General features: G+C 38.6%; 1 protein-coding gene across 1 annotated transcript; it reads left to right on the top strand.

Moving 5' to 3' along the window:
• The first annotated feature begins 913 nt into the window (after positions 1 to 913).
• On the top strand, positions 914 to 14,323 carry ARRDC4 (arrestin domain containing 4). Its single transcript, XM_012764507.2, has 8 exons — positions 914 to 1,425; positions 5,983 to 6,049; positions 6,287 to 6,434; positions 8,398 to 8,500; positions 9,511 to 9,767; positions 10,284 to 10,446; positions 11,004 to 11,158; positions 11,553 to 14,323. The coding sequence occupies exons 1-8, from the start codon at positions 1,131 to 1,133 to the stop codon at positions 11,607 to 11,609; spliced, it is 1,245 nt and encodes a 414-aa protein (XP_012619961.1). The 5' UTR covers positions 914 to 1,130; the 3' UTR covers positions 11,610 to 14,323.
• The last annotated feature ends 3,096 nt before the right edge of the window (positions 14,324 to 17,419 follow it).

A 17,419-nucleotide genomic window follows, 5' to 3' on the forward strand; every position in this document is an offset into this window, starting at 1 on the left:
TATAATAGATGGTGAAAAAGAATTAGAACAGAGAAGGAATGGTGAATTAAAGAAAATGAAACAGGACAAGCAAGAGGAGCGATGGGCGTGGGGAAACAAAGTTATTAAGGCAACTGGAAATGTTTGTGGATATGATACTGAGGTCAGGAAATTCTTTAGGGTGGGGCAGAAATAACCTGATTCATGACCTTATTTAGAACAGGAAGAATGAAGAGTTCCCGCCATTCCCAGCTCAGCGAGACTGCGGAGCCTGTGAGCAGAACGCCTTAGGAGTTGTACCAGGTTTAGAACCACAGCCTTCATTTTTCTTGTCTGTGGCTCTTACCTAGGCTGGGAGTTCTGAAACTCAGGAGAGGCGGGGTTCGGGAACCTGGAGGTTAGTAGAATCCAAGTTGTTCAGAAAAGTCACAACGTGGCCGCCCCGAAGGTCTCACAGGGAAACACTGCCGAGTTCCATTTTCCAGGGCATCGATTTCCTCTCGAGTATTGCAGACGTAATCATAAACACAAGCTAGCTGCAGCCACAACGTCTTGTTCTAGCGCGAACCCTGTGACTCCTGCAAACAGTCTTCACGCTACTAGAAACCCCGCCCCCGTTCGTAACCATAGGAACAGCTGCCACGCCGGGAGCTGGAGGTACCCTGTTCCGCCGCCTCCCTGACAGATATTGTTTCTCACTGTCTGTCCACATGGGCGCACCGCCTCGCTATTGGTCCGTGCCCCAGGACTGTGCCTTGCCCCAGCCAATAAACGACCTGTGCACGTGCACGCTTGCGTCTTCCGATTGGCCAACACTCCCTGATCACGCACTGCCTTCCTGCGCCAGCCCCCGCCTGGGAGCGCCAATGAAATGATTCAGTGGCCATTTACAACTAATCGGCAAGAAGCTGGGCTCACAGCTGGCCAATGGGCGCCCACTGGGAGTGGGCTGTCCCAGCCCCTTTTCAGTCCCAGCTGGGTTTGTTAAAGCGACAGCGCCCAAGGCGTGCCGGTGCTCCACCAGGTACCTCACAGGGGCCACGGCAGCCCTGAGCGTGCGGCCAGCGCCCGTGACAGCGGCGCTGCAGGGCTCGTGACCCCGGTTCCGGGCCTCTGCCTACGTCTGCGGCGGGGCCGCGTCGCCTGGCGGGATGGGCGGCGAGGCGGGGTCCGCGGCGGCCGTGGGCTCCGAGGGCCGCGTGAAGAACCTGGGTCTGGTGTTCGAGGACGAGCGCAAAGGCTGTTACTCGAGCGGCGAGACGGTGGCCGGGCACGTGCTGCTGGAGGCGGCAGAGCCAGTGGCCCTGCGAGCGCTGCGCCTGGAGGCCCAGGGCCGCGCCACCGCCGCCTGGGGCCCGAGCGCAGGCGTCAGCGCCGCGACCCCGGCCGCCGCCGCGGAGGTGGAGTACCTGAACGTGCGCTTGAGTCTGCAGGAACCCCCGGCCGGTGAGCGTAGGCGACCGCTGGGTCTCCCCACTAGGCCGTGGCAGGGCCAGGGAGGGCTGGGAGGGGGCGCGCCGCCGGGATGCCCACCTGGCACGTGGGCTCGGGCAGGCTTCTGGAGGTGGGGGCTGCCCCGTGAGCGGCCGGAGCCTCGGTGTGGTCGCGGGTGAGTGGTGGGTAACAATGCCTCCGGCCCAACCTCAGGGCGACGGAGAGAGGAGGAGCTAGGGTGCGCAGGTCTACCTGGCGCGCTGCCCCTGGCTCACCCCGGACTGCCCAGTACCAGGAGTCCCTGGATCTTCTAGAACAGCGAACGAAGGGTGTGGGCCATTGGTTGCCATGGGAACCTCTGACTGGACAGCAGGGGATCTGGGATCTAGGTCCCAGGTCCTTGTGGCCTGAAGAATGAAGGGCGGAACCAGTGTGTCTGTGGTTCCATTCTGGGGGGCCCAGTGCTTGATGGCTTCCACTCAGACCCATCGGAGACCTAGGTATTGGTTCTTGGTTCATGATGAATTAGCAGAAACTCAGTCTTGGGAAGAGGGAAGTAGTTCCTTAGGGTTAGGAGTTCAAAGGAAATGTTTCTAGGCTTGACCATCATGCTTGGTTTCCCTCTTCTGGGGAGCAGGACAACTTAATGAGAGTTCTGCCTCTACCTGATACTGCTGCTTTTTCTTTCCTTTGCATCTTCTTTCGCCAGCCCCTCCACCCCCCAACAAAAGGCCTTTAGAGACAGTGCCGCCTGGGTATTTCTGGATTATTCTTCTTATTCATTTTCATGAAGTCCAGTTAGTAGTGTAGATTTTCCACAAGTACCCATGTGGGGACCCACTGTGTGGGTGTTCCATTAATATTAAGTACAAAAATTGATCTCCTTAATCACAAAAATACTTGGAATGGTGGATATTAGTCTTCTTTCAGTGGATGGAAGCTATTTTACACTTTCACCTTGCTGCCTCATCAGCAAATCAAATAAAATAAGGGTATGTACCCCTCCCTCCTTCAAGAGTAAAATGCATTATATCTATGTATCTAACCCTTGATATGTTTTACACAAAACAGAACGTGCCATTTTGCCTTATCCTACTATGAAGAAGTAGATTGTCCACAGTTAAATCCCTGAAGTTTGTGATAATCCAAGTGATCCCAAAATTGTAGTGAGGAAAACCATATTTGGAACCAAAGCTTTTTTTTTGGATAAATAAGGAACAGTGTGTTATGTGGCAGTTCTTACCTGCCTCCAAGCCCTTTCATCAGTCTGGTGTCCAGATCAGCCCATGCATGCCTCCCCCAGTGGTAACAGACCATGGTATTTTCAAGATGGCTGGATGGTGTAAAGGCCATGGAGGAGAGATTTCTCCAGGACTTTGGACTTTCTGTATCTCTAGGCCCATAACAACTGAATAAATAAATGTAGAATAAAAGCAGTTGAACCTGGGATTAGCAATGGAAATTTGTTTTGGTAACATCTGGGCTAACGTTTTTTGATTCACAAATCAGGTCTCGCTTTTTCATCCTGATGGAATGTCCAAACCTAGACAATTTGTAAATCTTCAACTTGCTTTAGAATGTATCATAACAGATATTGGCAACAATTATATTTTACTTAAAATCATAGTCTCTTTTAGATGGGGGGAAAATCACACCTAATATATCTATACCTTGGAAGAAGTTAGTAATTTAACATAGTCATAGATTCTCAGGGTCATTTAATTATAAAACCTGGCTATATTTCAGTCACTTGTAGAGACTTTTAGAATTCTAGATATCTGGGAAATGTTGCCCTGGGATTTATTTTCAAAAACTCTTTCCAGATCATTCGTTGACATTGTTAATCTAATCCAACTTCTTGCTATCATTGTGATTGATTTTCTTCATATTTTTATTGAGGAACTATGGTAGAAAGACAAGACAAAAACCAGAGAATCTTTTTAGCTCTTGGTCACCCACCAGCAGTATGACCTTATGCAAGTCCCTCACCCTTCCTGAGCCCCAGTCTCCAGCTCTGCAATGGTTCTCTAGATCCTACGGTTCATGAAAAAGCTTTTAATTATGAACTTTGACTATAAGACCATTAGCGAATGAAACATCTCCCTGTGACTTTATAGTCCTCTGTGTACAAGACAGAAGTAATGAGCCATGAGAACAGAAGTAGAAATGGGCACACGATTCAGCTTGTGAACCTTATTAATTTGAAACAATAACAATTAAAAAGAAGGAAAGAAAACAAAGATTTGATTCTGAGTACTATATAACCCATTTTTATCAGTTTTTCAATTTTTTTTCTGTTTATGTTTTGAGATGATTGGAAGTCTTATTTTAACTGGTATAATTCATCTGTGTTGATTTGTTTCCCTGTGGAAGGGGAACTTCATCTCTCTCTCTCTCTCTTTTCCTCTTTTAATATTCTAGGCAACTCTCTGTTCTCCACCCATTCCTGACATGCTCTTCCTCATGCTGTTTCCTTCATCTAAACACCTTCCTACTCATCTCCATTCCAACCCTCAGGTCCTTGAGGTGTCAGGCCCACCCACGTTCCTATGTAAATGATCTATGTTCTAGCACTCTGTGGTCATTACTTGTGTACAAATGTCTAGTCCCCTTTGGACCCCCTGGTCTGTTTGAGGATTATCAACAGTGCCTGAAATCTAAGCAAAATCTAAATTTTGAACTCAAATGAAATCCACATTTTTAAACATTTTTAAATACCTGTACTTGGTCATGTTCTATAATCTAATGATTACAAATTAGAACTTTAGTCCAGCTCTCTGAGGAGCACTGGCATTGCCTTGAGCCTTTCACTTGATAGCTATAAATTTGAGATGCTTCCCTGGCTTACAGTTCTCTCTCTCTCTCTCTCTCTCTCTCTCTCTCTCTCTCTCTCTCTCTCTCTCTCTCGCTTTCTGCTGGGACACTTCTGAGCACTCCTAGCCCCTATGCTCGCCCTAGCACTATCATTTATCATGATCTCATGTCCCTGTGACTTGTTCTTGTTCACTTTGCCTCCAAGTCACCCACCTGTGGAGTATTTCTATTTAAATGGTCTTAAGTGGCACCTATGTTACTTTTCCCCCCCCCAATGTGTTACGCATTGAAAATTGAGGATGGATTCAGAATAGTTTGTGGGCCAATAATGTGTTCCTATTTTCTTGAGTACAAGCAAGATTGGAATGTTAGCTGAATGGTTTAAGTTCATAAAATTCAGTATTTAAGTGAGAAAAAAAAATCCCATTTCAGTAGTGATTCCTGCCCTTTAAAAATGTTTTCAATGAATGGATAAAGTGGAAATCTTAATTTTAGTGTCAGGTGCCCAGGCAAATCTCTAACAAAGTTCTTTTTCTGTGCTCCCCCTTATTATTATTTATTTGCCCTCCATCCCCCCACAATGAGGGAATTTAGTATTAAATCTGAGCATTCAATGAAGGGAAAGTTTGTGAGTATCTCAAGAGAGCCACCCGACCCATGGGGTCTGCTTTAGATCTGAATTAAACAGATTGTCTATGTACATTCATTAGAGGTTCCAGCAGTGCCGCTGGCATTACACAGTCCCTCCACACCCTGCATTTTGGCTTTCTCACAATCAGTGATAAGCCTCTGCATGAAATAAAACGGAGCTGGCAACCCAAAGCAGAGTAAAGGGCCATGGCTATGCTTGGTAAAGCCCTTTCTCTATCCCAAGTTAACCACCAAGAAACTCGATTCATCAGTAGAGCACTAGGGTGAATTTGTCTTGTTGGTTTGCTGTTTTGTAATATAATAGCCACTATTAATATTCATAATTTTTTCTCTTATCCATCTCTGCCCAAAGAATACATAGTGTGATTTTTTGTGGTATATCCAAAATAAATCTATCTTTAAATAAATTAATTTTAGGTCCAATTTAATATTGGTATATTATGTTAGTATAATAGAGTGGGGTAAACAATTGTGAATTTTTATACATACATCTGTATACATATATACACACACGTATATATGTATATTGAAGCTATGGGCTCTAGCACTTTATGGTATTATGTAATTGGTCTATTTGAGAATGGAACTGTGTGTGTGTGTGTTATCAAAAACTGATTCAGGCCGGGCGCGGTGGCTCACGCCTGTAATCCTAGCTCTCTGGGAGGCCGAGGCGGGCGGATTGCTCGAGGTCGGGAGTTCGAAACCAGCCTGAGCAAGAGCGAGACCCCGTCTCTACTATAAACAGAAAGAAACTAATTGGCCAACTAATATATATAGAAAAAATTAGCCGGGTATGGTGGTGCATACCTGTAGTCCCAGCTACTTGGGAGGCTGAGACAGAAGGATCGCTTGAGCCCAGGAGTTTGAGGTTGCTGTGAGCTAGGCTGACGCCACGGCACTCACTCTAGCCTGGGCAACAAAGCAAGACTCTGTCTCAAAAAAAAAAAAAAAAACTGATTCAATTTTAATTCTCTAAATCTGTTTAATGAACTTTGAGAGCATACTGCATTATATAGCCAGGAAGACCTTCTTTAAAAATATGGTTGTAAAACCTCTTGATCTGTTACTAACCTTAATTAAAATAAAATGTAATATCTTTTATAGGTGAAGGTATCATTTTATTACAGCCTGGAAAACATGAATTTCCATTTCGCTTTCAACTTCCATCTGAGTAAGTGAAACTATTATGTTTGTGATTATCCTTCCCTGTGATATGTCTGTAATAATGTATGGGTACTAGGTATCTTCTAACTCTCCAGTATGCATGTTTACACTGAATAGCATAGTCCCTAGACAGACTTACCCTGCCTACACTTTCCCCTCAACCTAAAATATTTAAATCGTGCTTTTCCTTTTTTTGTTTAACTGAAAAATAAACTTATAAATTAATGTTTTTGGTTTGTTTCAGACCTTTGGTCACCTCATTTACCGGGAAATATGGAAGTATTCAGTACTGTGTTAGGGCAGTTTTGGAACGGCCCAAGGTGCCCGATCAGAGTGTAAAGCGGGAACTCCAGGTTGTTAGTCATATCGATGTCAACACGCCGGCATTATTAGTAAGTTCTTCATTTTTCTCTTCCTCCTCCTCCCCTCTTCCTCCTTTCTTCTCTTCCTCCTTCCTTTCAATAGTGTTATTTATATTTAGCCAGTTTAGTGGTAGTCTGTCCTGTCACTTTCTGATGGTTTAGAAAAATACAATCTTGTAACCCATAGGCATTCACTACAAATATATGATTCTAGGTTGGGCAAATTACAAATTGTGTGTGTTAATACTATTGATTATGTCCCTGCTGTTCGGGGCTTCTTTTGCCAAAAAGTTACACAGGCTTGAAATGCATTAATAAGGCTTAATAACAATAATGCACACACAGAGAGTGGTTACTTTTTACCAGAGCGGCCACATTCACAGGACTGTGATATTCTAAACTCTTCAATAATAGCAGGTTGAGGAACAGTAATTATGGAAGAGTATTAATCATGCTCAGCCTGTTATTGAAGCTCAGGCCATTATGCTATGTATCCTTCCATTTTGCATGTCATTTTCTAACATTAAGTAAGTGCATGCAGCTGCCGCCGCGATCCTTTCACTTATCATTTCCTTATGACAGATTTGGCCACATTAAAGCATTGAACTTCTAATAATCACCAGAAATACTGTAGACTGATAAGAAAGATCAGGCTATAAGTAACAACAGAATAGGCAAGATGGGAGCTAATGAGCTAGATCCTTTTATCTAAACCCATATTATCAAAATAATATAAAATTATACCTTGTACTTTCATGATAGCTACTAAGACCTAATGGTTCTTCATTTAAATATGAATGAATGATTTTTTACTTCATAGAAAATACCAAGATAATTTAAACTTTCCATTATGATACTGATGTGACAAAGATGTATTTTTAGTGTTGGAGGTTTCTTTTTCCAGCCAATGTTTTTAAAAACAAGGAGAAAGCCAGCAGTTAAAAGTTGTTTGACTCCTATTTTCACATGAAAAAGAAATAGAATTTTCTCTAATGTTCACCTTTAGATTGTGAAAAGATAACAGATATGGTGTGGTTATATGGTCACTTGTGGCCAAAATCATAAAATAGCCAGCACCCAGCTGCCCTGGTTTATAGCTACAACTTTAACAGCTGCTCAAAACTCATTTGAAAATTGGTGAAGCTAAGTGTCTTGTATTTGTATAAACTACTTAGAACTGGACAGTTAAATATTTCTAAATTCTTTATGACCATTGTGGCAATTGATTTTTGCCAAAAACAGATACTATTTATTTTTTACTATTCTTTCTATAAATAAAGAAAAAATATTGCAAGTAACATTGGGTTTTATAGGAAGGTTTTGGTGTGTGCAACTTTTAAACTAAGCATTGTAAATCTTGTGTCATTTCTCTTGTTACTATGGAATAGAATACTATAGTGGAGTGATGTGTTTCATAACCTTTTTAGATCTTTAACACTGGGTATGTCATTGCACCATTACACAAAATCCCAAAACCATGCCAAATTAAGGACACTTAAAATGTCTGCCTGGTGATGTATTTTGAAGAAGGGGGGTGGGACACTGTTTACTTATTCTACTTACTAAATGCCAAAATAAATATAATATTCTGATTATTGATTTTTATATCATTTCTCCTTTCACATGATCTATACATAAGTCTTAAAAATAATTCTATCATATTTGTAGGTACTAGTGAAGCTTTTGATTGCTTTTTTAAGGTATGGCATATCATTTGCTAGAAATATAATAACTTCAGAGTAAAATAGGATGGTGACATGCCAATTTAAATCTGAAAATTCACCTTATTTTTCCTAAAAGGGGGATGAGTTTTAACACTTTGTGTTTCAGAACATATCTTGCCTAATATGTCATATGAGGATAAGAAAGGTTGATTTGTGCTTTGGTGGCTAATTTCTTTACAACTATTCTATGAAGAAAGACATAATTTTAAATTCTATGAGTTCTGTAGAGTCTTTTAATTAAGGTCATTTTTTTATTTGAAATTTTCAAGACCCCTGTATTGAAAACTCAAGAGAAAATGGTTGGCTGTTGGTTTTTCACTTCTGGTCCAGTCTCACTGAGTGCCAAAATTGAAAGAAAGGGATACTGTAATGGTAAGCAAAATGCTTGCAAGTCTAAATGAAAGGTTCATTCATTTTATTAGCTAAGTTTAAGTGATTTTAAATGGTGTGTTTTATAACATATGAAGTATATAGTATTTTAAAACATGACTAGTAATAAAATTTTGTTTTTAATATGAATAATATTTAAATATTTTCAAATGGATGAACAGGTTCCAATAAAACTCTTGGTATTTCTGACTTAAATGCTGTTACTTTCGTAACAAAGAGTAAAACTAGAGGAGTGGGAAAATGCCAGCATCTTATTTTAATGTTGCAAAAGAATGTCCAGAGTCATGTTGCTCAAAAGAGAACTATTGTAATATGAATTGCTCTTTCACGTTCTGATTCCATGCTGACTTAAGATATACAAATATATGGGGCCAGAATGTAGAACATTAACAAACTTAATAGCCAAATTGATATTAGAGCTATCATTTGCAAAGGGTCCAGTTCCAACAGTGGATTTGGCTCCTACTCCATGGTTCTGGCTTATTGAAAAGGAATGCAGTATGGAATGGTCTAGTGTGGATTCATAATGTTGCAAAACTTGCCTGTTTCATCCATTGATTTAGTTGTACCTTAACACTATTAATTTTTTAAAAGCAAAGACTTTGTTTTCCTGTTGGGCAGATTTTAATTTGATAGGCACTAATGAGTTTGTTAGTGATCTTTTATACTTAAAATAGTACTGAATCATTTAATTGCATATCTTAATTTATGTAGATACTGGTAATTTACATATCGTTTGAATTGCTAATATAATATCTCTATATTAGAAAATGTAATAATTAAATATAATAATTAAGAAATAACATCTACCACAACTGCAGTGAATTTTTATTTCTCTGACTTAGATTTACAATATGTTTTCCATCAGGGTGCCTCAATTTGTTGAAATATTATTGGAACAAGTTAGCTTTAATTGGAAATGGCCATATTTCACTGTGATGAGAACTTTTTGAAAAGTCCCTGAATCCACCCTGTTTTTGTTTTCTTTCTAGGAGAAGCAATTCCAATCTATGCGGAAATAGAGAATTGTTCGTCTCGTCTGATTGTTCCCAAAGCTGCTATTTTCCAAACCCAGACGTATTTGGCTAGTGGGAAAACAAAGACTGTCCGTCACATGGTCGCCAATGTGCGAGGAAACCACATTGCTTCTGGGAGCACCGACACGTGGAATGGAAAAACTCTAAAAATTCCACCTGTTACTCCATCCATCCTAGATTGCTGCATTATCAGAGTGGATTATTCCTTAGCTGTAAGCAGAGCTCTCTTTAAATTAAAAATATGTAGAGTGGAGCAATAACTGGTGTCATGTTACTGCACATATATGCAGCTACCTGGGAAAATGTCATTTTATGTCAGCATTACCATTAGTTGTGAAATATATGAAGATTGGCTTTTGTTTTTAATCAAAAACCATCCCCCCAAGGGATTTAATAAGATAACATCAAAGAATTCAGATGCATTAAGAGGTGCTTGTTACATTGAAGACATATACTTAATTTTCTACAGTAATTATGAAAGCCATGCCAAAGTACAATGAATTATGTTAAGGCCACAGTTACCTATCATAGAGCACTCACTATGTTTTGCGTACTCTTTATTGTGTTCAGTCAAGACAATTTAGAATTGTAATGGGACGTGGTGGCAGATCATGAAGAAATTATCTATCAAAAAGAAATTAATCATGCTGTCTACTATGAGGTTTAACTTACATTTTTGTCTTTCTCTCTTTTTTTTGTTTTGGTTTTGGGTTTTTTTGGTATATTAGGTATATATTCACATTCCTGGTGCTAAAAAATTGATGATTGAACTGCCATTAGTGATTGGTACAATTCCATATAATGGTTTTGGCAGCAGAAACTCCAGTGTAGCCAGCCAGTTCAGTATGGATATGAGCTGGTTGACACTGACCCTGCCAGAACGGCCTGAAGGTAAAATATTTTGAAGTTCTTTCATAATGAAGTTTTACAAGGAAAGTACCTAAGAACATGAACATATAAGATATTAAGTGCTCAAATGTTAACTACTACTACTACTACAGCTGTCTTTATTCTCATTACTGTAAAGTCATAAAACATTATTCTTGAAAAGGACCTTAAAAATATTAACTTACCTAGGAGACAAAGCTGCTGATGGCAGGTTCAGTAATAAAATGTACATCTCCTGATTCTGATTAAATAATAAGACAATGAAAAATAGAAGTATAGAGTGTTCATGTATTTTCTACAGCCACATTTCAGTGATATTTGTTTACCTTAATTATAAACCATACATCTCAAAAGGGTAGAGTAAAATTAATATTAGTAGTCATTAAATAAAAATCTATTAAATATTTTGTTGTAATGGGCACAAAAACTTGATGATTATAGGAAGAAATACCATATTTTTATCTTCAAATTTAGCTAAATTTCTTAGTTTTGTGTAAGTTCACAAGAGAGAGAGTAATTTTTGCATGGATTTCTTAGCTCCAACTTCATTTCTGTTTCAGCACCACCAAATTATGCAGATGTGGTATCAGAGGAAGAATTCTCTAGACACATTCCTCCTTATCCTCAACTCTCTAACTGTGAGGAAGAAGTATGCTGTCCTATGTTTGCCTGCATACCAGAATTCCGGTTCCAACCCCCACCTCTTTATTCAGAGGTAAACAAAGCAAAAGAAAATTAGATTTTTGTTGCACTGCTTATAAATAACAATTTATAGTTGTCTGCTCATTAAAATGCCTGTTGTCAACTGATAATTTATAGGAGAAATATAAATTTGTTTTTATAGTGGTGATAGACTATGACTGATCCATTTACCACATTTTCCAGTATTTTCCTTGTGATCTGTGGTATCATATACAGGATTGTGGATTTCCTTTAAGATGTTTTATGTGGCCATGGAATATGGAGAGCTTAAGTGGCCTACTGGGAATTATTAATAATAGGCTCTGGGCAACTTGGCTTATAACCATCATATAATTATAACAGAAATAGATACTAGAATCATTTTAGAGAATGCTACAGCAGTAATCTTGGTCTGCTCTTTTTTGCAGGTTGATCCACATCCTAGTGATGTAGAAGAGACCCAGCCTGTTTCCTTCATTCTCTGAATAGATTTCGGAAATCACTGTGTTCATCATCAAATCAGAATATTTATTCTTTTCTTCTACTTTTTGGGAAAGAGAGAGGGAAGATTCACTTAAGAACATAAAGTTCTTCAGTCTTGAACATCAAGACCGAAGGCAATAAAAATTAAAACGTACAAGAACTTTCTAGTGGGCCAACAGGATCTTTGCACAAGTTTATATGATGCTCATATATCCCTTTCAAAAAATGGAATGAAGATGTAAAAAGTCACAGAATGTAACGGAAGTCCTGACGGTGATAGAGTAAGTGAAGGGGTGCCAGTGCTGACCTGAGAGAAAGGAACCTGTAAACAGGAAACACTGTGGGCTTCCCACAGTGTTTTTAAAAGTATTCTAAACTTAAGGCAATATGGACTCAGTGGGAGAAGACTTGGTTTTGGAGAGAGTAGCAGCACAAGGGTGGGCATGAATAGGAAAATGGCCTACTTTAAATATAAAGGGAGACCCGCAAGTTGCAGGGTCTTCATGATTTCTTACCATATTACCATATTCAGGCCTGAAGTCCTTGAAAGTCTCTTTTCTTGAGATCATGATCATATAAGGTCCTAATGAAGTCATACAGTTTTCACTCTTTCAATGGTAGGTTAAAATGTAGCTTATAAATTGGCTGTACAGTACTATGAGACTAAGAAATGGCTTCTTGAAAAACTTCTCAGTTCAAAGGGGAAAGATGAATTTTGGTATGAAAACACATTTTGTTGAAATGTGGCTGTACTTTTTACCCCCTTTAAGTACTTTATACAGGATATATGTTTGGTTTTCCTTATATCTTATTTACCTAGGAGCACATTAGAGAAGAAAAGGGGATAAAAACGTTGCATCTTCAGGATGCCTTGATAACTACACAGTCAAAAAAAAAAGCCTTTCTTAAATCTACCTCTCGTGGGGTTATCAGACATGTTTTTAACACTCTAGGTCAGATCAGTCTTCTCTGGAGTTTCTACTGTTTGCAGTAGCAATCTCATCCCCCCATCACTAAATCTGAATCTGGGCCAAGGGAAAAACCCCTTGGGCATTAAATGGAAGTAAATATAGGTATATCAAGGGAATTTCAAAATAAATGCAAAATCAAAAGAGGGTAGGAACCATGCCATTTTTTAAAAAGACACAAATTTAATTCCTGTGAAGAGACTTTAGTCTATTGATGGCATTTACTACATTGTATATTGTTATTCCAGTTCTTCAGTAGTTCTGTTTAAACTGTGATTTTCTTTATTGTTTTGGTGCAATATTTTGTTATCATTTAACCTCAGGATTTTCAGACCAACAGGATTGTGTTGCTGCTAAAAGTCTGAGCAGTGTTTTTACTATCTCTGTCTCCCCTCCTATTTCATGTCACATTTTCACTCACTTTTCCTTCCATCTGTTGGTTTTGTGAGCTGAGAACATTTCTAGACACTAAGTGGAAGGGAGATAGAGATTCCCAAGATAGAGACTTTAGACCAGCAAGTACTTTGGTTTTCTCCGTGTTTTATAAGGGTTTGATCTAGAAACCCTGGTGCTTCCCCTACAGAATACTGTACTTAAACAGAATGATTAATTTATCTTTGAATCAATCAGTATATTCACTTAGAAATGGAAAAGTTCTTCTAAGGTTAAATTTTATATTTAAAAATTAGTTGGTTATTTGATCAGGGATTTTTTTACAAACATTAGGTAAATGTATGCTTTTCACCCTTCTGGACACAACCTCCACTCTCTGTAATCATGGAAGCATTATGTATGCACTTCTTGTATTGTAAGCCACTGTCTAAAATCACAATGTAACGCTATCAGACCAGTAATTGTGGTACTGGAATTGTCACAAAATTTTATTCCTTGATTTTATTTTACTGCTGTTTTATTTTGCTTTTTGTGTGTGTGTCTTTAAATAGGTATGTATAGTAAAGTGCTATCTAAACAATTGTTTTTACTTTAGAAAAGATCACCTTCAACTATTTATTGACTTCTAAGTTGTAGTTTACATGCCTTGTCAAGACATTGTCCATCTCCATGATACCAAAACAAAGTGCAAGAAGCAAACTCAAACAGTATGGACAGAAAGTTTAATTACTTAATGGAATTCCTCACTAGGATTCTTTATCACCCTTATTACAGAAATCATGAAGTGCCCCTGTGAAACTGAAGCAGAGCTAACTTTGTAGTAGTTAAGAGAATATCTAAAAGGTGTGACTTGCCTTATTGATAGTGGTATATCTGATCTAAGCAGTAGGTTGAAACTGCATACATTTTTATAATCAAGAGAGCATTTTATGAATGTAGAAATTCTACATTGGAACAGAGAATACCTGGGAATGAAGATTAAAAATTTAGCTGCTGTTACTTGCTTGTTTATCCCCTCTTGTTCTTGTTTAGTTTGCAAAAAATAAAACTGTGGCCTTAGAATTTTCTTTTTGATGCAAAAATTTTGAAGTTGAAAATGTGCATCTTTTGGCACACAATATCATTCCATGGGCAAAACTTTACTTTTTATGTTTTTGTTTTGCACAACAAGAAACTCAATAGGCAGGGGGTTATGTTTTTGATAAGTTAACTATGTAAAGCTTTTTTTTAATTTTTATTATTAAAAATGTTAACAATTTAACCCACAGGGAAAAAAAATAAAGATTGTATTTTGTACTCTTCTTTGAACCCCATGGGTTCCTTTTGTTAATAAAATGATTACATTAATGCTGTGAGTTGCTAGTTTTGTGGTTTATTTGGTTTTGGTTTTGGTTTTCTTTTGTCTTTGAAACACTGTGATTTAAATTATTCTAGACTTGGGAAATCAATCCAAAAAACAAAATGTTACAGCTAAGATCCTTTCGTCTAAGAATGCTATCACAGGGCAAGGCACATCCCTAAAGAATCTGAGCCCATGTTTATTATAGTGGACTCAGCTTCCCAAGGTAATCAAAATTTAGCATTCCATGAAGAAAAGCAGTTGAGATGAATAAGGAAGCTAAAGCTGTATTGGTTGCTAAGAGAGCATATTACCATTTATTCCCAAATGATAATGGCCACACTTTAAAGTTTGAGTGCTTGCTTTTCCAGAATCTCCCCAGGATTGATTTAGCAGATCTAGTGGGCATTCAAGGGACCCATACTGGGAAACACTAACCTAAGTAAAGCTCCTCTTTCTTCATAAATACTTAAGTGGATACAAGTAATATGGTTTGTACAAGGAAAATGCGCTAGTAAGTCATCTCAAAGAAACTGCCCAGAAAATTAAAACCTTAGCTATGCAGTAAGAATTAATCCAGTTAATTTAATCTCCAGTTGATTTTAATGTGTGAAATGGTGTTACATAATAAATAGGTTGTTTCTGCATCCATGTTTGTAATTAACCTAAGTTGAAGTATTTGTCTGATGCGGTAAATACTGAGGCAAAAATTTATAAGATCACCGTTGAAGTTTCTGTAGTTAATGTTAGAAAGTTGTGGATTATAAAATTTACAACTAGGCAGGACACTACAGAGAAACTAGATCAAAGTCCTTAAGTTACAAATGAGGATACCAAAACCCAGAGAAGTGTAACCTGAGAGCTTGGCCTGCATTCTGTGAGGTCCCTGCTTGCCCTGAAATTTCCTGATTCTGCAATTTTAATAGAAGTGTTGGAAACAGACACTGCGTTCAATTACATAGCTTAAGAGTTGCAGACCTAGGATACCAAGCACATGCTAAATCAGGAATCTTCAGTGTTGATATCTAAAAGCCCAGCCTTGTGCACGGACACCAGTCTTTTGACTAAATTGCTTCCTAAGTTTGGTTAGTAGCTGGAATCCTTTCTTCAACAGAAGTTTATGTTTTTTACCTCTATATTTTGAAATATAGACTCAAAAGAAGTTGCTGGAATAGTACAGAAAGGTCCTTTGTCCCCAATCACCCAGTCTCTTCCAGTGATAACTACAGTACGTTAGCAAAACCAGGGCATTGGCAATAGACAATTAGCTGGAGTTCAGACCTTACTTGGATTTCACCCGTTTTTGCATATAGTTCTATGATATAGTTCTCGGAGTTTTATGTGTCATCATCAGGATCAAGATACAGACCTGCTGCATCACTTCAAAGAAAGTCCTTTGGGCTGTTCTTTTGCAGTCACACCCCCCACTCCCCTCCCCTTCCCTCACTCCTTGCCACCCATCTCCTTTTCATCTCTATAATTTTGTCATTTTGAGAATGCCTGGATACATGTAATCAGTATGTACATTTAGAGATTGGCTTTTTTCAGTCATCATAACACCCCTAAGATCCATGCATGCATCAATAGTTTGTTCCTGTGTATTTCAGCTGAGCTGTTTTAAAAGAAACAATTAATGACTACTTAAAATTTCATGTTGCACCTTGCAAAGAAAATGCCTAAGAAATATATTCATATGATACCTTTGCAAATATTTTGGTTTTGAGTTTGAGAACTAATTTTATGTAGAAAATATATAAATGCCGATTTACACAAACTTTTAGGGGCTCATTTTTAGCTTGTCAGAGTACTTGAAATATTTTGCCTTCAAATATCAAGATACTGCATTATAAATGAGCAAGATACACCTGTGATGAAATTATAGCGCAAGGAAAAACGATATACAGCTATTTATCTTATTGACTTCTGAATCTGATAAATTTTAACATAAATTATGGAGGAAGGAGACATTAGCCTTGTGTGTTGGCATATTAAATTTTGTGAATTTTTTCTTCTGTATTTCCTGCCTCTTCCTTAATTCCCTGCTTTAACAGTCCCACTTCTTAATATCTCATGAGATGGAAAGCCCACTTGGAAGCAGAGAAGAGCTTTTAACTACAAAATATGTGTTTATTTTTAATGAAACAATATTATAAACATGGGCTTATTAAGATTATTAGATTTTTCTAGACAGGAGAGCTCTTATTTTATAGAAGCCATTACATTGCTGACGTAAAGAGCTTTTCCCAAAAACCAGACATAAATCTGGAGGAAGAGGCCAAATAGACATACATGATGATAGGAGTGGAGGGTAGAGGAAAACTGTTGACTAGTGTCAATTTCCGAAATGTCACTGTAACTGAGTTTACCATGAATGGTTTCTTTGGTGAAACTATTTCTTTGTTCACGGATGGATATTTCATCCCTACCAAAGTTTCAAAGAACCGAGATGTCTTGCATCGACAGGAAGAGACATGATTTAGACAGCATCCCCCACTGGGAACAAGTAAGACATGGGTGCTTCACTCATACTTGCAAATGCCTCACACACACATGCATGAACACACACATACACACACGCCGACACATGTGCACACACACTGTTATCTCTTTTTCTTTCATCTCCACCCTTTACCTCTAGACCTGGGTCTGTTTCAGGTGAGAATGTCAGCTCTATTACAAAAGGAGGAAACATACAGTAGGTTCCTGCTTCCACAAGAATTTGCTGAATGAGAAGCCCTTTTCTGCCAGCTTTTTACCAATGTGCCCCCAGACAGTACAAGATCAGTAGAAAAGAGTCAGGGAAATGTTATTAAATGAGTAAACTGAAGGCAGTAGATATCAGAAATTTTTCTTTTCCTTAAAAAAAAAAAAAAGCCAGAATCCAATTGTCCACATGGTAAGTGTTCTATACATGATAGCTTGTTTGTATTAGCTATCCCTGCAAATATTTGCACTTGCCTGAACTAATTTATTGAGTTGATTCAATAAAGCATAAAAGTTTATGGTTCATAGTTAGCTTATTTCAAAACACAGCACACACACGCACACATAAGCACACAAGGTGTGTATGCACACGCACATGAACACACACACACAGACTTCGTGTCTTGGC

Source organism: Microcebus murinus, chromosome 7 (genome assembly GCF_040939455.1).
Source record: "Microcebus murinus isolate Inina chromosome 7, M.murinus_Inina_mat1.0, whole genome shotgun sequence".
In the NCBI taxonomy this organism is placed as follows: Eukaryota; Metazoa; Chordata; class Mammalia; order Primates; family Cheirogaleidae; genus Microcebus; species Microcebus murinus.

Coding starts and splice junctions, on each gene's coding strand:
- ARRDC4 (XM_012764507.2), top strand. CDS start 1,131: ATGGGCGGCGAGGCGGGGTCCGCGGCGGCCGTGGGCTCCGAGGGCCGC. Junction 8,501..9,510: donor AAGAAAGGGATACTGTAATG/GTAAGCAAAATG, acceptor TTTTCTTTCTAG/GAGAAGCAATTCCAATCTAT. Junction 9,768..10,283: donor GAGTGGATTATTCCTTAGCT/GTAAGCAGAGCT, acceptor TTGGTATATTAG/GTATATATTCACATTCCTGG.